Source organism: Toxotes jaculatrix, chromosome 8 (assembly GCF_017976425.1).
Source record: "Toxotes jaculatrix isolate fToxJac2 chromosome 8, fToxJac2.pri, whole genome shotgun sequence".
NCBI lineage: Eukaryota > Metazoa > Chordata > Actinopteri > Toxotidae > Toxotes > Toxotes jaculatrix.
In genome coordinates this window covers 14,432,077-14,445,158 of record NC_054401.1, presented here as the reverse complement: position 1 = coordinate 14,445,158, position 13,082 = coordinate 14,432,077, and the positions used below count along the sequence as shown (strand labels likewise).

The 13,082-nt window shown below is 39.9% G+C and overlaps 1 protein-coding gene across 2 annotated transcripts in view; it reads right to left on the bottom strand.

Moving 5' to 3' along the window:
* Nucleotides 1-5,181: 5,181 nt before the first annotated feature.
* Nucleotides 5,182-13,082, bottom strand: part of aplp1 (amyloid beta (A4) precursor-like protein 1) — a 32,688-nt gene continuing 24,787 nt past the window's right edge. Inside the window, exons 10-17 of one of the 2 annotated variants that reach the window (XM_041043813.1) lie at nucleotides 12,923-13,051; nucleotides 12,489-12,588; nucleotides 12,211-12,378; nucleotides 12,044-12,064; nucleotides 11,873-11,940; nucleotides 11,706-11,771; nucleotides 11,401-11,544; nucleotides 5,182-8,259 (exon numbers count right to left, since the gene is read on the bottom strand). In XM_041043813.1, the coding sequence (XP_040899747.1) occupies nucleotides 8,158-8,259; nucleotides 11,401-11,544; nucleotides 11,706-11,771; nucleotides 11,873-11,940; nucleotides 12,044-12,064; nucleotides 12,211-12,378; nucleotides 12,489-12,588; nucleotides 12,923-13,051 (798 nt within the window). In that variant the 3' untranslated portion in view covers nucleotides 5,182-8,157. The remainder of the gene's footprint in view (nucleotides 8,260-11,400; nucleotides 11,545-11,705; nucleotides 11,772-11,872; nucleotides 11,941-12,043; nucleotides 12,065-12,210; nucleotides 12,379-12,488; nucleotides 12,589-12,922; nucleotides 13,052-13,082) is intronic. The other variant, XM_041043815.1, reaches the window with a different exon arrangement.

Sequence of the window (13,082 nt, the reverse complement as noted above, 5' to 3'; positions counted from 1 at the left end):
GAATAGTCAGCCTCCAGCAGGTAGGTGTTTTTTGCCAAAAAATAAAGAAAGATGTGGAAACAGGCAAGTGTTGGCTAGACTCTGTGTTTATCTACCCCAAGGTCCTCCCATAAGGAGAGATGAAATCAGTTTCCCTGTAAGTGCAGACAGATTAAAAAATGTTGATTAAGTGAAATGAAAACAGAATACCATACATAGTTGGTTAAAAGTGCTCGCTTTACTTTCCTTTTCAACAACTGGGATGGACTGTAGCTGAAAAAACAGATGGCAGTATTATGAGATTGTATGCCCATGTAATATCACATGGCAAAAGGCCTTTGAAGTCACATCTGGTGTGGACCGAGAAGCAGCAGAGGGAAGAGAAAATGGTGTTATGTGGAAAAAATAGTTAATAGTCCAGATTGTGAAAGCAGCTTTTTTGTATTATTTATATTAAGCTTTAGACTGTAAAAAGTTTCTATGCTTGCTGTTGATCACCATGTTTACTTTTATTCAAACTGTGAACATAATGTAATTCAATATGAATTATGTCTTTGACATTTGATTGACAAAATAACGGGTAATCACACAGTTTTTAGTAATATTGCAGTACCTCTGTTTTTTAATTCTGGAACAAGAAATTTGTAAATTATATATAGAGTTCAGTGTCATCAGCATAGCTGTGAAAATGGATGCCAAATTTACAGATTTACAGAAAGTTGATTTATATTAATGGGTGTAAAACAAAGCTTTGTGGTGCCTGAACGTACAATATAGTTAGTCATGCAGATATGACTAACACGACACCCTTCAACAGTGCAGGAAATATAAGACATTTCACAGATAGCTATGAGGTTTCAGTAGCTCTGATGCATATACCAAAGTGGTTTTGGCTCTCAAGAATATGCCTGTATGGACAGGCATTTAAAACAAGTTTACAAATTTTGCATTTAAATCTTCCTCCACTTTTCTATAGATGGGTTAAAAATGATCAGTTGACCACAGTACTGGTTTCTTGGATCAGCTATCACTTGTAGTTCAGTGAAAACAAATAAGCGGGGAGACATTTAATCATCAAAATTAAAATATTACACATCTATAGAGACCCCGATGCCACTGAAGTGAGTTTTGAGTTTTGAAGAGTTCAATTTTGAAGGAATCACCACTCTATTTTTTCGTACGAGCGCTGTGTAGATTGAGGGAAGTGGAAAATGATCTAATGCTGATAAGGCTTGTCCTTAGTTATGAATTATAAACTAGGCCCACAGCATTATGTGTATCATTACAGTTCTGATTTTCATTTCTGATTATAGTGACAGCAACACGTAATATGTGAGTGTGGTGTGTTTTCTCAGCAGGTTGTTATTTAAAATCTCTCAAGTAAGTGTGCATAATTTATTATGTATGTTTCATTTTATCATTATTGAGAAGGAGGATTTACAGTACTGAAGTGTGCAGTTACATTAAGAGAAACAATAGCTGGCAGCAAATGAACTATCCTCTTCTTAATTGGTATCTGCACAAAATGGCACCCCATATTGTGCAACACAATATATGTTGTCTGCATCACATGAAACTAGAAAACTATACAATTTATCAAGTATCTAATCTCATGGTATGGTAATGTTTGTGGTAATGGAGAGTAGGTTGCTTTTTCCTGGATAACAACTTCATAGAAAAAACAGTGAATGTGGGGGTAACATCTTGTGTGAGGATGTTTTTTTCTGCAAGTTTTGTGCTATGCAGTTACATGAACAAAAGGAATAGATTCACTGTTCTTAGTAACAGATTATGTCAGTGGTTCACCATTCAAGCAGTACTTCCGTTATTAGCTCTTATCTTAACTTACAACTTTAGGCTACTTCAGCTGGTGAAGGTTTCTCGTGGCGGAAATAAGTCATGAAAAAATGTTACATACAAAGTAACATTTAATTTTCCAGAGGCATTACACGTTCACATATGTGATCTAGAAAATTTTGTATAATATCCTCCATTTTCCCCATACAGTGATGTTTCAAAGCGCTTTACAGAGACCCAGAAAGAAACCTTGAGCAGAACTTGGCTCATATGGGGGACCCTCGTGCCGTCGGCCAGGCTGGGTGAAAGGAGGAAAAGGAGGAAGATAGGACAGCTGGGAATGAAGGAGAGGAGGAGGAGGACATGCAGCACATAAAACATGATACAAACAGGGTTGGCAGTGGACAATGTTAGAGGACCAGCATTCAGATTACAGAACAGTTAGTGGATACTGTGTGCTCAGTTATGATAGGAAACAGAGCACATAAGCAAAAAGCTGTCATGATTGGTAATTATTTACATTACAGTTGGCATAGAGTATTAATCCAAAATTTATCCAAAGCCGAGCGGAAAATTAAGCAATGTAGTAGTAATGTATTAGAAATGGATAATTGTAGCCAATAAACAGCAGCAGAGAACATGCAGCTCCGGAGCCAGAGATACCTGCAGAAAGGTACAGAGAAAGAGAGACCAGAGAGAAACAAGCACAGGACTACGGGACAGAGAGGACACCGAGTTAATGGCATGTAATAAAGGCTAATAAATGTGAGAGAGGGTCTAAGGAGAGAAAGAGAGACGAGGTGTGCAGATGATCATGGGAAGTCAACCAGCAGCCTAGGCCTATAGCAGCATAACTAAGGGATGGTTCAGTTACCTGAGCCAGCCCATAGCTTTATCCTTAACTGTAACAGTGTCTATAGAAATAATTGTGACTAACTATAGGTTTAGTCATAATAACTAAAACTGTAACTACTAAATTATCTTATGTGTTATATATTACGCAGGTGAACGTTTAAGAAATTACGTGGCATTCTGAGCTGCTGCAAGGAGTACCCCAAGCTGCATCTTTCTCTCTCATACACAGAATAATACCTTAGACTGTGTATTTGGCTGAATCAAAAATGTTAACACCTAATTATTACTGTGAAAAACAGCTAGATTTTCTCCTCTCCAAATACGTGACAGAACAGTATATCACCTATATGGTCATGGGGGATGCATTTAGTCTTAACCACAACGTGGTTTCCTTGTTATTTTACTTGTAAGTGTTTCCTTGTGATCACAAGTTTGGTATGGTGATGCATTAGGAGAGGTGCAACATTGATGGTTTTTTGTTTTTTAGTTTCCCCAATAATTTCCCCATTTTCGGTGAATATGCTATTCCCACCAGCTAAACATCACTTCTTGTCTGATGTACTGTAGCTGGCCATCCATGATAACTACTTTATCACTCTCTCTTTGTGTGTGTGTGTGTGTGTGTGTGTGTGTGTGTGTGTGTGTGTGTGAGAGAGAGAGAGAGAGAGAGAGAGAGAGACATTTGAGGCAACTGTAAATACCTTGGTCTGCATAAACGGTTATCATCATGTATTGCTCAAACCACTGGACAGTGATCTCATCTATTCCTCTCAGAGAAATTAGCATTGTACCAACACTTAAATGTCATCTTTTGCTATATGGTAAGGCGACAGCCAGAGTTGATGCACAGGGCTTCACCTACCAGTAATATCAAGACTCTCAGCCCCCCCACACTACACTCTTCAGCACCTGTCATCCCCTCACTGTCAGTTGAACCTTCACCATCAGACACCCTACCCAGCATCAATGCTGACTCACTGAGCTGTCTAACTGTGTGGGTCTCATCTATGAACATTAGATTTTAGTTTGTCCTTCAGCACCCACACACCTCATGTGATGATGATGATGATGATGATGATAATGTGTATTTTATAATTCATCAAGTACACAGCTCATGCGATAACATCTTTGATCTACCTACCAACGTTTTTAATCTCTGCATACTAAGGGGTTTCATATTGTTATTTTGTTGAATGAATCAAAGTGTTACCGAACTAAACAAAACTCAGTCAGACTGTGATGTGATAAAAGTCTGGGTTAATATGAGTTGCCTTACATTACCACAGCGGTACGTGAGAGCAATCGACTTCAGAGGAACCACTATCAAGATGACTGATGTGCGCTGGAGGCATCAATGGCAAACTGTCACTGTATAGCCACAGAACCTTTTCACAGTAATCTGGGTAAGCAGGACTACCCGTCAGTGTTGTGGTTTGGAAGAAGTGAACCTGTGCAGGGCTAGGGGCTGGGGCTTGACACTTCTTTGTAATTTGTGGGTGAAGGAAGTGTGAGGCCAGCCCACGCTAGTGACTGTAGCAATAAGTAGCGCTTGGGAACTGTGTCACGGCAGCTTATTAGTAGCATTTACCGAGGGTCTGATGTTTATTGGTGCTTATCACAGCATAAAAGTTCAGGGTGATGACTGGATTGAAGCAGTCATTTGCTTAAACATGAGAGGAAATTTACATAAAAACACACACCCCACATTTACAGTATATCAAATGATCGTTACTCATTGCGTACATGAAATTCAAAGGAGAATACAGATCAGTTACTAATAAATAATAATGAATTAGAGATTATCATGAATAATTAGAAGTCCTCTTTATCCCTACTGTTGGTCAGGTTTCTCTATACCATGATTTTATTTTATTTTTTAAGATTACTGATGTAAATGACATATTTTAGGTGTATACACAACTTAATATATGAGTTTCAAAAACTGAATGAAAGTGAATTCAGTGAAACATGTTTTTTTCTTCAGCGTGACTGAGGTTAATGAGATAGTGTGCATTGCATGTAGCTTTTCCTGACATAGGAAGTGAACTACAAAAAGACACTGTGGCTTAAGGAGTCACTGAAACTCAGTTCTGTGAACTGAGAGAAAACCTTATCTTAATCTTGGTTAAGATTCATATCTTGTAGGAACTTTTACTATCATACATACATTACATTACATGTTTGATCAGCAGATGAGCAGGATTTAAATTTCAGACTTTATCATCACTACTGTAGTTAAATCCCAATTTGTTCACTCAGGTAAACTTATCTGGGCATTCAGAAATGAAACACATTGTAATTTATATTATAATAGCAGAAACAAATGTTTTCGAGGTGTGCTTAAGGTTTCTTTTTCCAAATAAATTGAACTGAGGAGATGCAGGAAAAAAAAAAACCACACTTTCCAGTGAGTAAGCAAGACAATTTCCCCCTTTTGACTGTGGCTTACATGATAGGGCTCATGACATGGTCAATTGGCAGAAGAAGAATGTCAGAAAAAGAAATGAAGTAACGTTACTTGAAGAAAATTCACAAAGCACAGACGCAGTATTTTATGGGTCATTCATTTTTTTTTATTACACTATTAATTAGCTTGATCAGTTTTAATTTCTCAGATTGTTTGCAAATATGGTTACACAACAGAGAACATTTTGCCAAATTAGAATATCTGTCTGCTTATTTGTGGAGCATGTCTTTGGTTAAAGGTCTGAATGACAATGAAGAACAGCTCTCTCAATGATGCTATCAACATCCCTAGAATCAATGCAGTATAATTGAAATCAGACAGACAGTCAATATCTAACATTTAGCAACCTGTACACAAATGGAGTAATTTGATTCTAACTTGTGCTTAGTGCCGCTCCTTGTCAATTAGGCAGAGGCCATATGTCTGTCTATATTTCACATTTCTGAATGTTATAAACTTGTCAGTATTTTCTCAGTACAAGCTTCTAAAATTACATTACAGGTGAAACGCATGACCCTTGATCCAACTGATTATTACATATAAATAAAAAATACAGAATAATTACATCCAAAACACAGCATTGTAAAAGGCAATAATGCAGCAATTAAAATCTCAATAACATCGTTTATAGTTTGTCGGGAAGTAAGGAGACAGACCAACAAAGAAGTCTAGAATTTGACAGAGGACGTACGTACAAATGTGATTTGAGTAACTACAGTATACACCATTCTAAATCTGCTAAATGCTGGTAGGAAACCTTCAGTGGTTTGGGAAACACAGGCAAGCTTATTCTCATCTATGGTTTCAGTAGTATCATTACAAGATCAACTGACTTAAACTGTGAACATACAAGGTTTTCATTCACTAACGTAGCTGTACAAATTATACAAGGGCTATGACTTCTCTTCACCTGTCATAACACAACCGCAACCTGCAACTCACCTGCCTAACGAGAGAAACAGAAGATTAATGCTAAATCAAAACTCCAAGACTATTTTATTTCAACTTTACAAAAACTTAAACAAACAAAAATAAAAAACACAAGTTACAAGTAAATGACTTTTCCTCTGAATGGACAAATGCAGGTTTTTCAAGAAAACTTCCACCAGTAAGAAATAAATTAAATATGAACTTATTTTGGTATGGATTATATCTACTACAGCATATAGTTAAAGACTGATGAACAAAAAACATGTGACCTTTCTTAACCAAGATGGTCTCACAGAGTAAAGTGGCTAAAGGAAATCAAACTGACACACTAAGCAGTCAACAATCAGCCAGAAAAAAAGGGACAATCCCTTTTTTACTTACCTATACAGGGTACTATGTTGATCATAAATATGACAAACTACAATGAGTCATTTAGTGAAACACTTATTTATGAAGAGAGTAACTTAAATATAGCATCTATAGAGTACTAACATTCAATGTTGTTGAGTCCAGAGATGTCAAACTGGCAGATTTAAAGACATACAGTAATGTTTTACTACAATCATGCCTGAGTGTGATTTGTTAGGACTTACTACACACACAGACACTTCACATTACTATAGCTGTGGCCTCTTTATACTCCGCTGCTTGTATAATGCGCCTAAGTTTTAAGTTCCTCCACTCTGATACAAACCTGCCGAATGTGAAAATAAACAGGCTGCTACAGGAAGTGATGAGAAGGGCATCAGGCATATAGTCTGTCTGTTGGTTGTGTTGAACCTCCCTACTCCTATTTAGGTCTACTAGGGGAATGATGTGTCACTGAAAAGAAGATGGAATCTCAACGTCTACCTTAAATACATTCAGAAAGAAGTTACTGTGTCGTTGTCTTGTGCTGGTTTTTACAACAGTCCGTTTTCAATCAGCCATGTTAGGAAAATGTTTCTCCTTCTCGTAACAGCACAATGTACTATTGTTATGTATTATTCCGTTACATCAATGCAAATTAATCATAGAAATGTCTACATCTAGTCGTATGTATTTCTCACGTTATTTACAGTGTCCATTTTGAACAGTGACATTTCCGACTTTTCAAAAGCAATGACAGGAACAACACAAATAAATACAGCAGCATCATACACCAAGTTGTCATGCTTTCATTTAAAATAACGGACTTCTGATTATTCTGTTTTACAGTTCTTTAGGTAGCAGTACAAATAATATAAACTCATTCACTGACTAAATTAGCTAAATGGAATATTTGGTATATTTTGCCAAATAATCAATAATAATAATATTCAGAGCAGATCCTCGTAAGTCAAAAACATGATGTTTTATTTATTTATTTTTTGTACCACCAGCACACAAATCTGTATCGACTAGTGTGGTCTTTTTGGCCTTGTATGTTGTATGTAACTAAAGCCTAAATGTCTCACACATTCAAAGTAAACACCTCCACAACCTCGCTTAATGTTGTCTTAATGTCTTAATATCAGAGGTATCGTCCAATGTTACAGTGGCTCATGGAGGTAAAGTTAGTTTGACAATTAGCTCGGTAATTGTCCTTTTATCTCTGAGTGGGTTTTAAATTGAAAATTACACCATAATTGAACTAGGCTGTCACTCACACTCATCTACACAGATACATTATATCTAACTGTGGTACAATTTGAACAAATAGACTACTACTGAAAAATAAATACTATAAAGCATTATGCACCGTTCAACTTCAGTTTCTAGTAAGGAGCAATAGATCAAGTCATGCCACTGGGACGTGTTTTCCTGCTTATGATGTGAATGTTTTCAGGATTATGAAATGCTGTGGCACCGCTAATGGAAGGACCAATCCTCAGACTCTAACCCAGAGAAGTATTAGATTACAATAGGTGATGTGAGTTTGTATCATATCCCATTATTCACATTCTGGTCATGATGATAGGTTGCTGTTGGTCATTTACAATGGATTTGGGATGTACCCAGTACTTATTCAGTTACTTTATGTTTGCAACACGTCATAAATTCATCAAAGGAAGTGTAGCTGGGACACCACTTTAAGGAAGAGAGTGGGGTAGGCTGGGGTGGGGGACAAAACGAGTGCTCAGGCATGACTTGCTGGCAGCCCCAGTACCTCAGTTCATCTGTTCAAAGAATTTGTAGGTTGGGTTTTCATAGCCATGGTTTTGCATTTTGTTGAGCTGTCGTTCTTCTGGTGTCAGCATGGGGTCGACCTGCTGCGAGACACACAAGAGCTTGCTGAGATGGGAATAAAGAGTTTATCAAATATGAAACGTATGACTTCACCTTTGAGGAGGATCTACTACGCTTCTCCCCACTATGATACAGTGGGGAGTATAGTGATATAATGGAGGAATGAGAGAAAGGAGCTATAGAGGGAAGGGTACAGAAAACACAAAAAAAAACGCATGCAGGCCAGAGAGGTGTTTTAGATGAATGACAGGAAGAGGTGTGATCCAGCTCTTGAGCTTCAGCTAAAATTATCTTCATGAACATTACCAGTCATCATCATATTTAGTAGTTTGTTGACAACTGTCGACAACTTAAATGTGTCATGACTAGCCCCTAAGGGGCTGTTTTCTGAACCCTTTTGTGGACATTTGGACCTTTTCAGAGTCTTGTTAAGTTTTGTTTATAGTTCCTGTTTTATTTTGAAATCATAGCCCTTGTGTATCTTGTCTTGTTCTACTTCCTGTCTTTGTCTAGTTTCCCGCCATTTGTGATTGTCTGCCCCGCCCTAATTGGTGTCACCTGTTCCCAATTACTTTGAGGGTATATATTGTCTGCGTCTCCCTTTGTTCAGGGTCAGTTCGTCTTGTCTCTTGTCCAGTGAACTAGCGTTTTATCTCTTGTCATCATATCTCAAGTCAGGTTATATGTTATTTGTTACTTTGTTTTTTGTTTGGCTTTTCGCTTCTCAGGTTGTTCTATCTTTTTCCTGATTTTGTGTTTGCGTTTTGTGCTGTTTTTGTGCCCTTTTCCCGTTTATGGGTGACTTTTATTTGCTACTTTGTAAGAATAAAAATTTGATTACTTATGATTACTTATTGATTACTTTTGATTTTGTCTGTGGAGTCGTGTGTTTGGGTCAAAGTCCTTGCTCTGTTGTCACAGAACTAACTGACCAAATATGGACCCAGCCAACCCCATTTGTGAGGCTGACTCGAAGCTCAAGTTCTTGTCCCTGTCCCAAGACCCTGTAGACATGAAAGCTCTCAGTGAAGAGCTTTCGTTAGTCACACGTTGTCTTGGTAGTCTGCTTGAGCTCCAACAGCCGGGCTCAAGCTACTGGAAGAAGGACACCCGCCCCTCTTCTCCAGTCGGTGGCCCGGCCGACATCTGCCCCACGCCTCCAGTCGACGCCCCGTCCAACACCTGCCCCTCGTCTTGAATCGGCAGTCCAGCCAGCACCTGCCCCTCTTCTCCAGTCGGCGGTCTGGCCGAAACCTGCTCTACGCCTCCAGTCGGCGGTCTGGCCGACCCCTCATCCACGCCTCCAGTCTGCAGTCCGGCCGACCCCCCCACGTCTCCAGTCGGCGGCCCAGCTTACACCTGCCCCACGCCTCCAGTCGGCAACTGGGCTGACACCTACCCCCCAGCCAGCTGCCTCCTCATCTCCGGAGGGGACTCGTCTTCACCCCCATCGCCCTCCAGCTTCGCCTCTTCCCCGGCCGACACCTGCCCCACGCCTCCAGTCGGTGGCTCGCCTTCGCTCTACTGGTTGGTCATCTGAGCTGCTCCGCCCTTCTGGTCGGGCGGAGCTGGAGGGATCCAGCCAGTCCCTGGATCCTTCCTCCAGACCCCCTCTGGAGGAGGGATCCAGGTGTCACGTGTTCCCCATTACCTTGAGTGTATATACTGTCTGCGTCTCTGTCTCTTGTCCAGTGAACTAGCGTTTTATCTCTCATCATCGTATCTCCCCGGCCAGCTGCCTCCTTATCTACGGAGGGGACTCGTCTTCACCCCCATCGCCCTCCAGCTTCGCCTCTTCCCCGGCCGACACCTGCCCCACGCCTCCAGTCGGTGGCTCGCCTTCGCTCTACTGGTTGGTCATCTGAGCTGCTCCGCCCGTCTGGTCGGGCGGAGCTGGAGGGATCCAGCCAGTCCCTGGATCCTTCCTCCAGACCCCCTCTGGAGGAGGGATCCAGGTGTCTTGTGTTCCCCATTACCTTGAGTGTATATATTGTCTGCGTCTCTGTCTCTTGTCCAGTGAACTAGCGTTTTATCTCTCACCATCGTATCTCAAGTCAGGTTATGTGTTATTTGTTACTTTGTTTCTTGTTTGGCTTTTCACTTCTCAGGTGAGGAAACATCTTTTTCCTCACTAGTTTGTGTTCGCGTTTTGTACTGTTTTTGTGCCCTTTTCACGTTTATGGATTACTTTTATTTGCTACTTTGTAAGAATAAAAATTATTACTTTTGATTTTGTCTGTGGAGTTGTGTGTTTGGGTCCAAGTCCTTGCTCTGTTGTGACAAAAGGAAGAGTTTGACATTTGGGGAAATATGCATATTTATGTCCTTAGTATAAAGAATGCATTTTACTGGGGTTTATGTGATGGACTACATCTTATACAGCAAAAAGAAACAATAAACTTCTCTATGTGCTGGCAAGCAGATTTTTTTTTTTTGACAGTGCCAAACTGACTGACTTTATGCAAAGCTACTGTAAACTAACAGGCTACAGGCTGTAGCTTCATTGTCACTGAGCAGCCATGAGAGTGTTATCAATCTTCTAACGCTTCTAACTATTTGGGCAAGACAGCAAATGAGTATATTTCCCAAAATATCAAACTACTTCTTTAACTTAAAGGGTCACACCTGTGATTTTGACATGTTTTTGCAAATAACGAGTTATTGTACTTTATATTTTTGCTGACAGTTAAGCATACCGCAAGTCTTCAAACTGACACTCATCCTTCCAATCAGCCACTGGTTTCCATTTCTATTTCATAGTTGAAAATCAGCTTGCAGTAAATTGAAACATTGCCAACATTACCGTGGGTCTTGAATGTATCTTTGTTACCTTTTTTTACTTTATTACCCTTGTTTTGTAATATTGTGTTACTATCAAGTCAAATCCTAAAGGCACAAAATTAAATGTGGGTGGCATGATGTGAATGTGGATGTGTAGATTGCATTTATTCCTCCAATTTGACATATTATATGTGAAATAAACGGAAGCCAGTGGAAGATAGGAAATGACTCTAAAAACATTTGATATGCTTTAAACAGTCTTACTACGGGTAATAATGTAACATATATGTAGTTCTTTTAGTTAAAATTTAAAATGCAAGACCACAGGTGTGGTCCTTTAAGACAGCTTTCAGCTTAAATTTAAGGTCCATCTGGGGTCGTACCTCAACGATGCCATGACTGATAGTGCCATATGGCTTTCTGCGCACCAGCAGCAGGCTGATTACCATTACCATGGCAATCGCCACAGCCACCACCAGCAAGCCCACCATGGCGCCACGGTTAAATGTCTCCAAGGCATCAGGTTGCTATGGAAAGAGGGAAACATGCAGTTAAACAAGGGATGCATGATGGGGACAAAATAATTCAAATGTAATTTCAATTTGAATTCATGCTAATTTCTTCAAGCAGTCAAACGCATTTTTTTTTAAACCACAAGAGCATCATGATGTTTATACTCAACCCTTACCAGTTCATCTCTCGCAATCTCAGGAGGCTTGTTGACTACCTGCTTGAGTTCCGCAGAGGTGTTGATCTAAGAGGAGAGAAAATGTGTAACAGTAAAGTGATTTATTGGATTAGTCTATCTGGAACATCGCCAGCCTTTTAGACTGGCCAAAATGACCATCATCTTACCTTTTCCTCATATTCATAAGTGGGGCCTCTCTCAGATGTGGTATAATCATATTCATCCACTGCAGACACTAAAGATGGAGTCAAAAAGGCAAAAACACATTTAGCTGGGAGCTTTACACTCAGTATAAAGAATAAAATTCTGTGCTTTAATGATATTGACTACCAGCCTACCTTTCTTATTAGACTGTGGTTCTGCAGAGAGAAAAAAAGGGGGAAAGGTATTAACACTGAAACCTAAGAGAAGCCATTCATTGTTTTACATCTCATTTACACAATTAAGACAGACTCAAGGATGTTGAAGTTGTGGGTGTGTGTATGAGTAGCGTGTGGATATGTACCAATGTGGGGAGGATAAGGCCTGTTCTGGAAGGCTCTCTCCTCTTCCTCTTCATCATCCTTTTCCTCCTCGCTCTCAGCTGGCAGGAGCTCCTCAGTAGTGCGCGTCTCAGAGAAGGAGGTGGTCATGAGCTCACTGATGTCTCCTCGTTCTGCCTTGATCACTTCCTCTACAGGTGATACATAAAGAAAAAAACAAACAAAAAACAAAACAAAAAAACATAGGTCATCAATACTGAAATCTGAATCTGAGAAAACGATGGGTAACAGTTTAGCTTACGAATATCATTGTGCAGCTCCTCAGCCAAAGTGGGATCCTTGAACAGCAGTGCAAGACTCTGATTCATCCTCTCCTCAATCACATGGAGATGAGTGTACACCTGAAAAATATAAAAATCTAATCTGCAAAGGCTTTTTACCAAGAAAGGGTCGACAAAAAATCCTAGCAGTGAATTGGCTCCTTAAATTAATACACGATGTTTTTGAGATAGCCATGTGTCTAAAACCACTTTTTTGAAGTCAGCAAAGATCAGCTTTGATCTTAGCTCAGTGAAAAGAGAACTCACCTCTGTGAGTTCAGTATTTATTAACTTATCTGCAGCATGTACTAACTCTTCAGCACACAATGTTCTGTGTGTTTTATGGTCAGCAAAAAGGAGCCTCGCATCCCAAAAGCACAAATGTGTGCGAAAAGCATTTCAGACAGACACACACCTGGAATTTCATCTGCTCAGCCTTCTGGGGGTCAACAGCCACAATATGCTGGTAGTGCCTGAGTGTGTGTCTGCGGTCCTTCTGCTCTGCAGCCATGTATCGCTTCAGAGCCTGCAGAACGCGCTCCGGCTGGAAGACAATATGTTGAAGAAATGTCAGG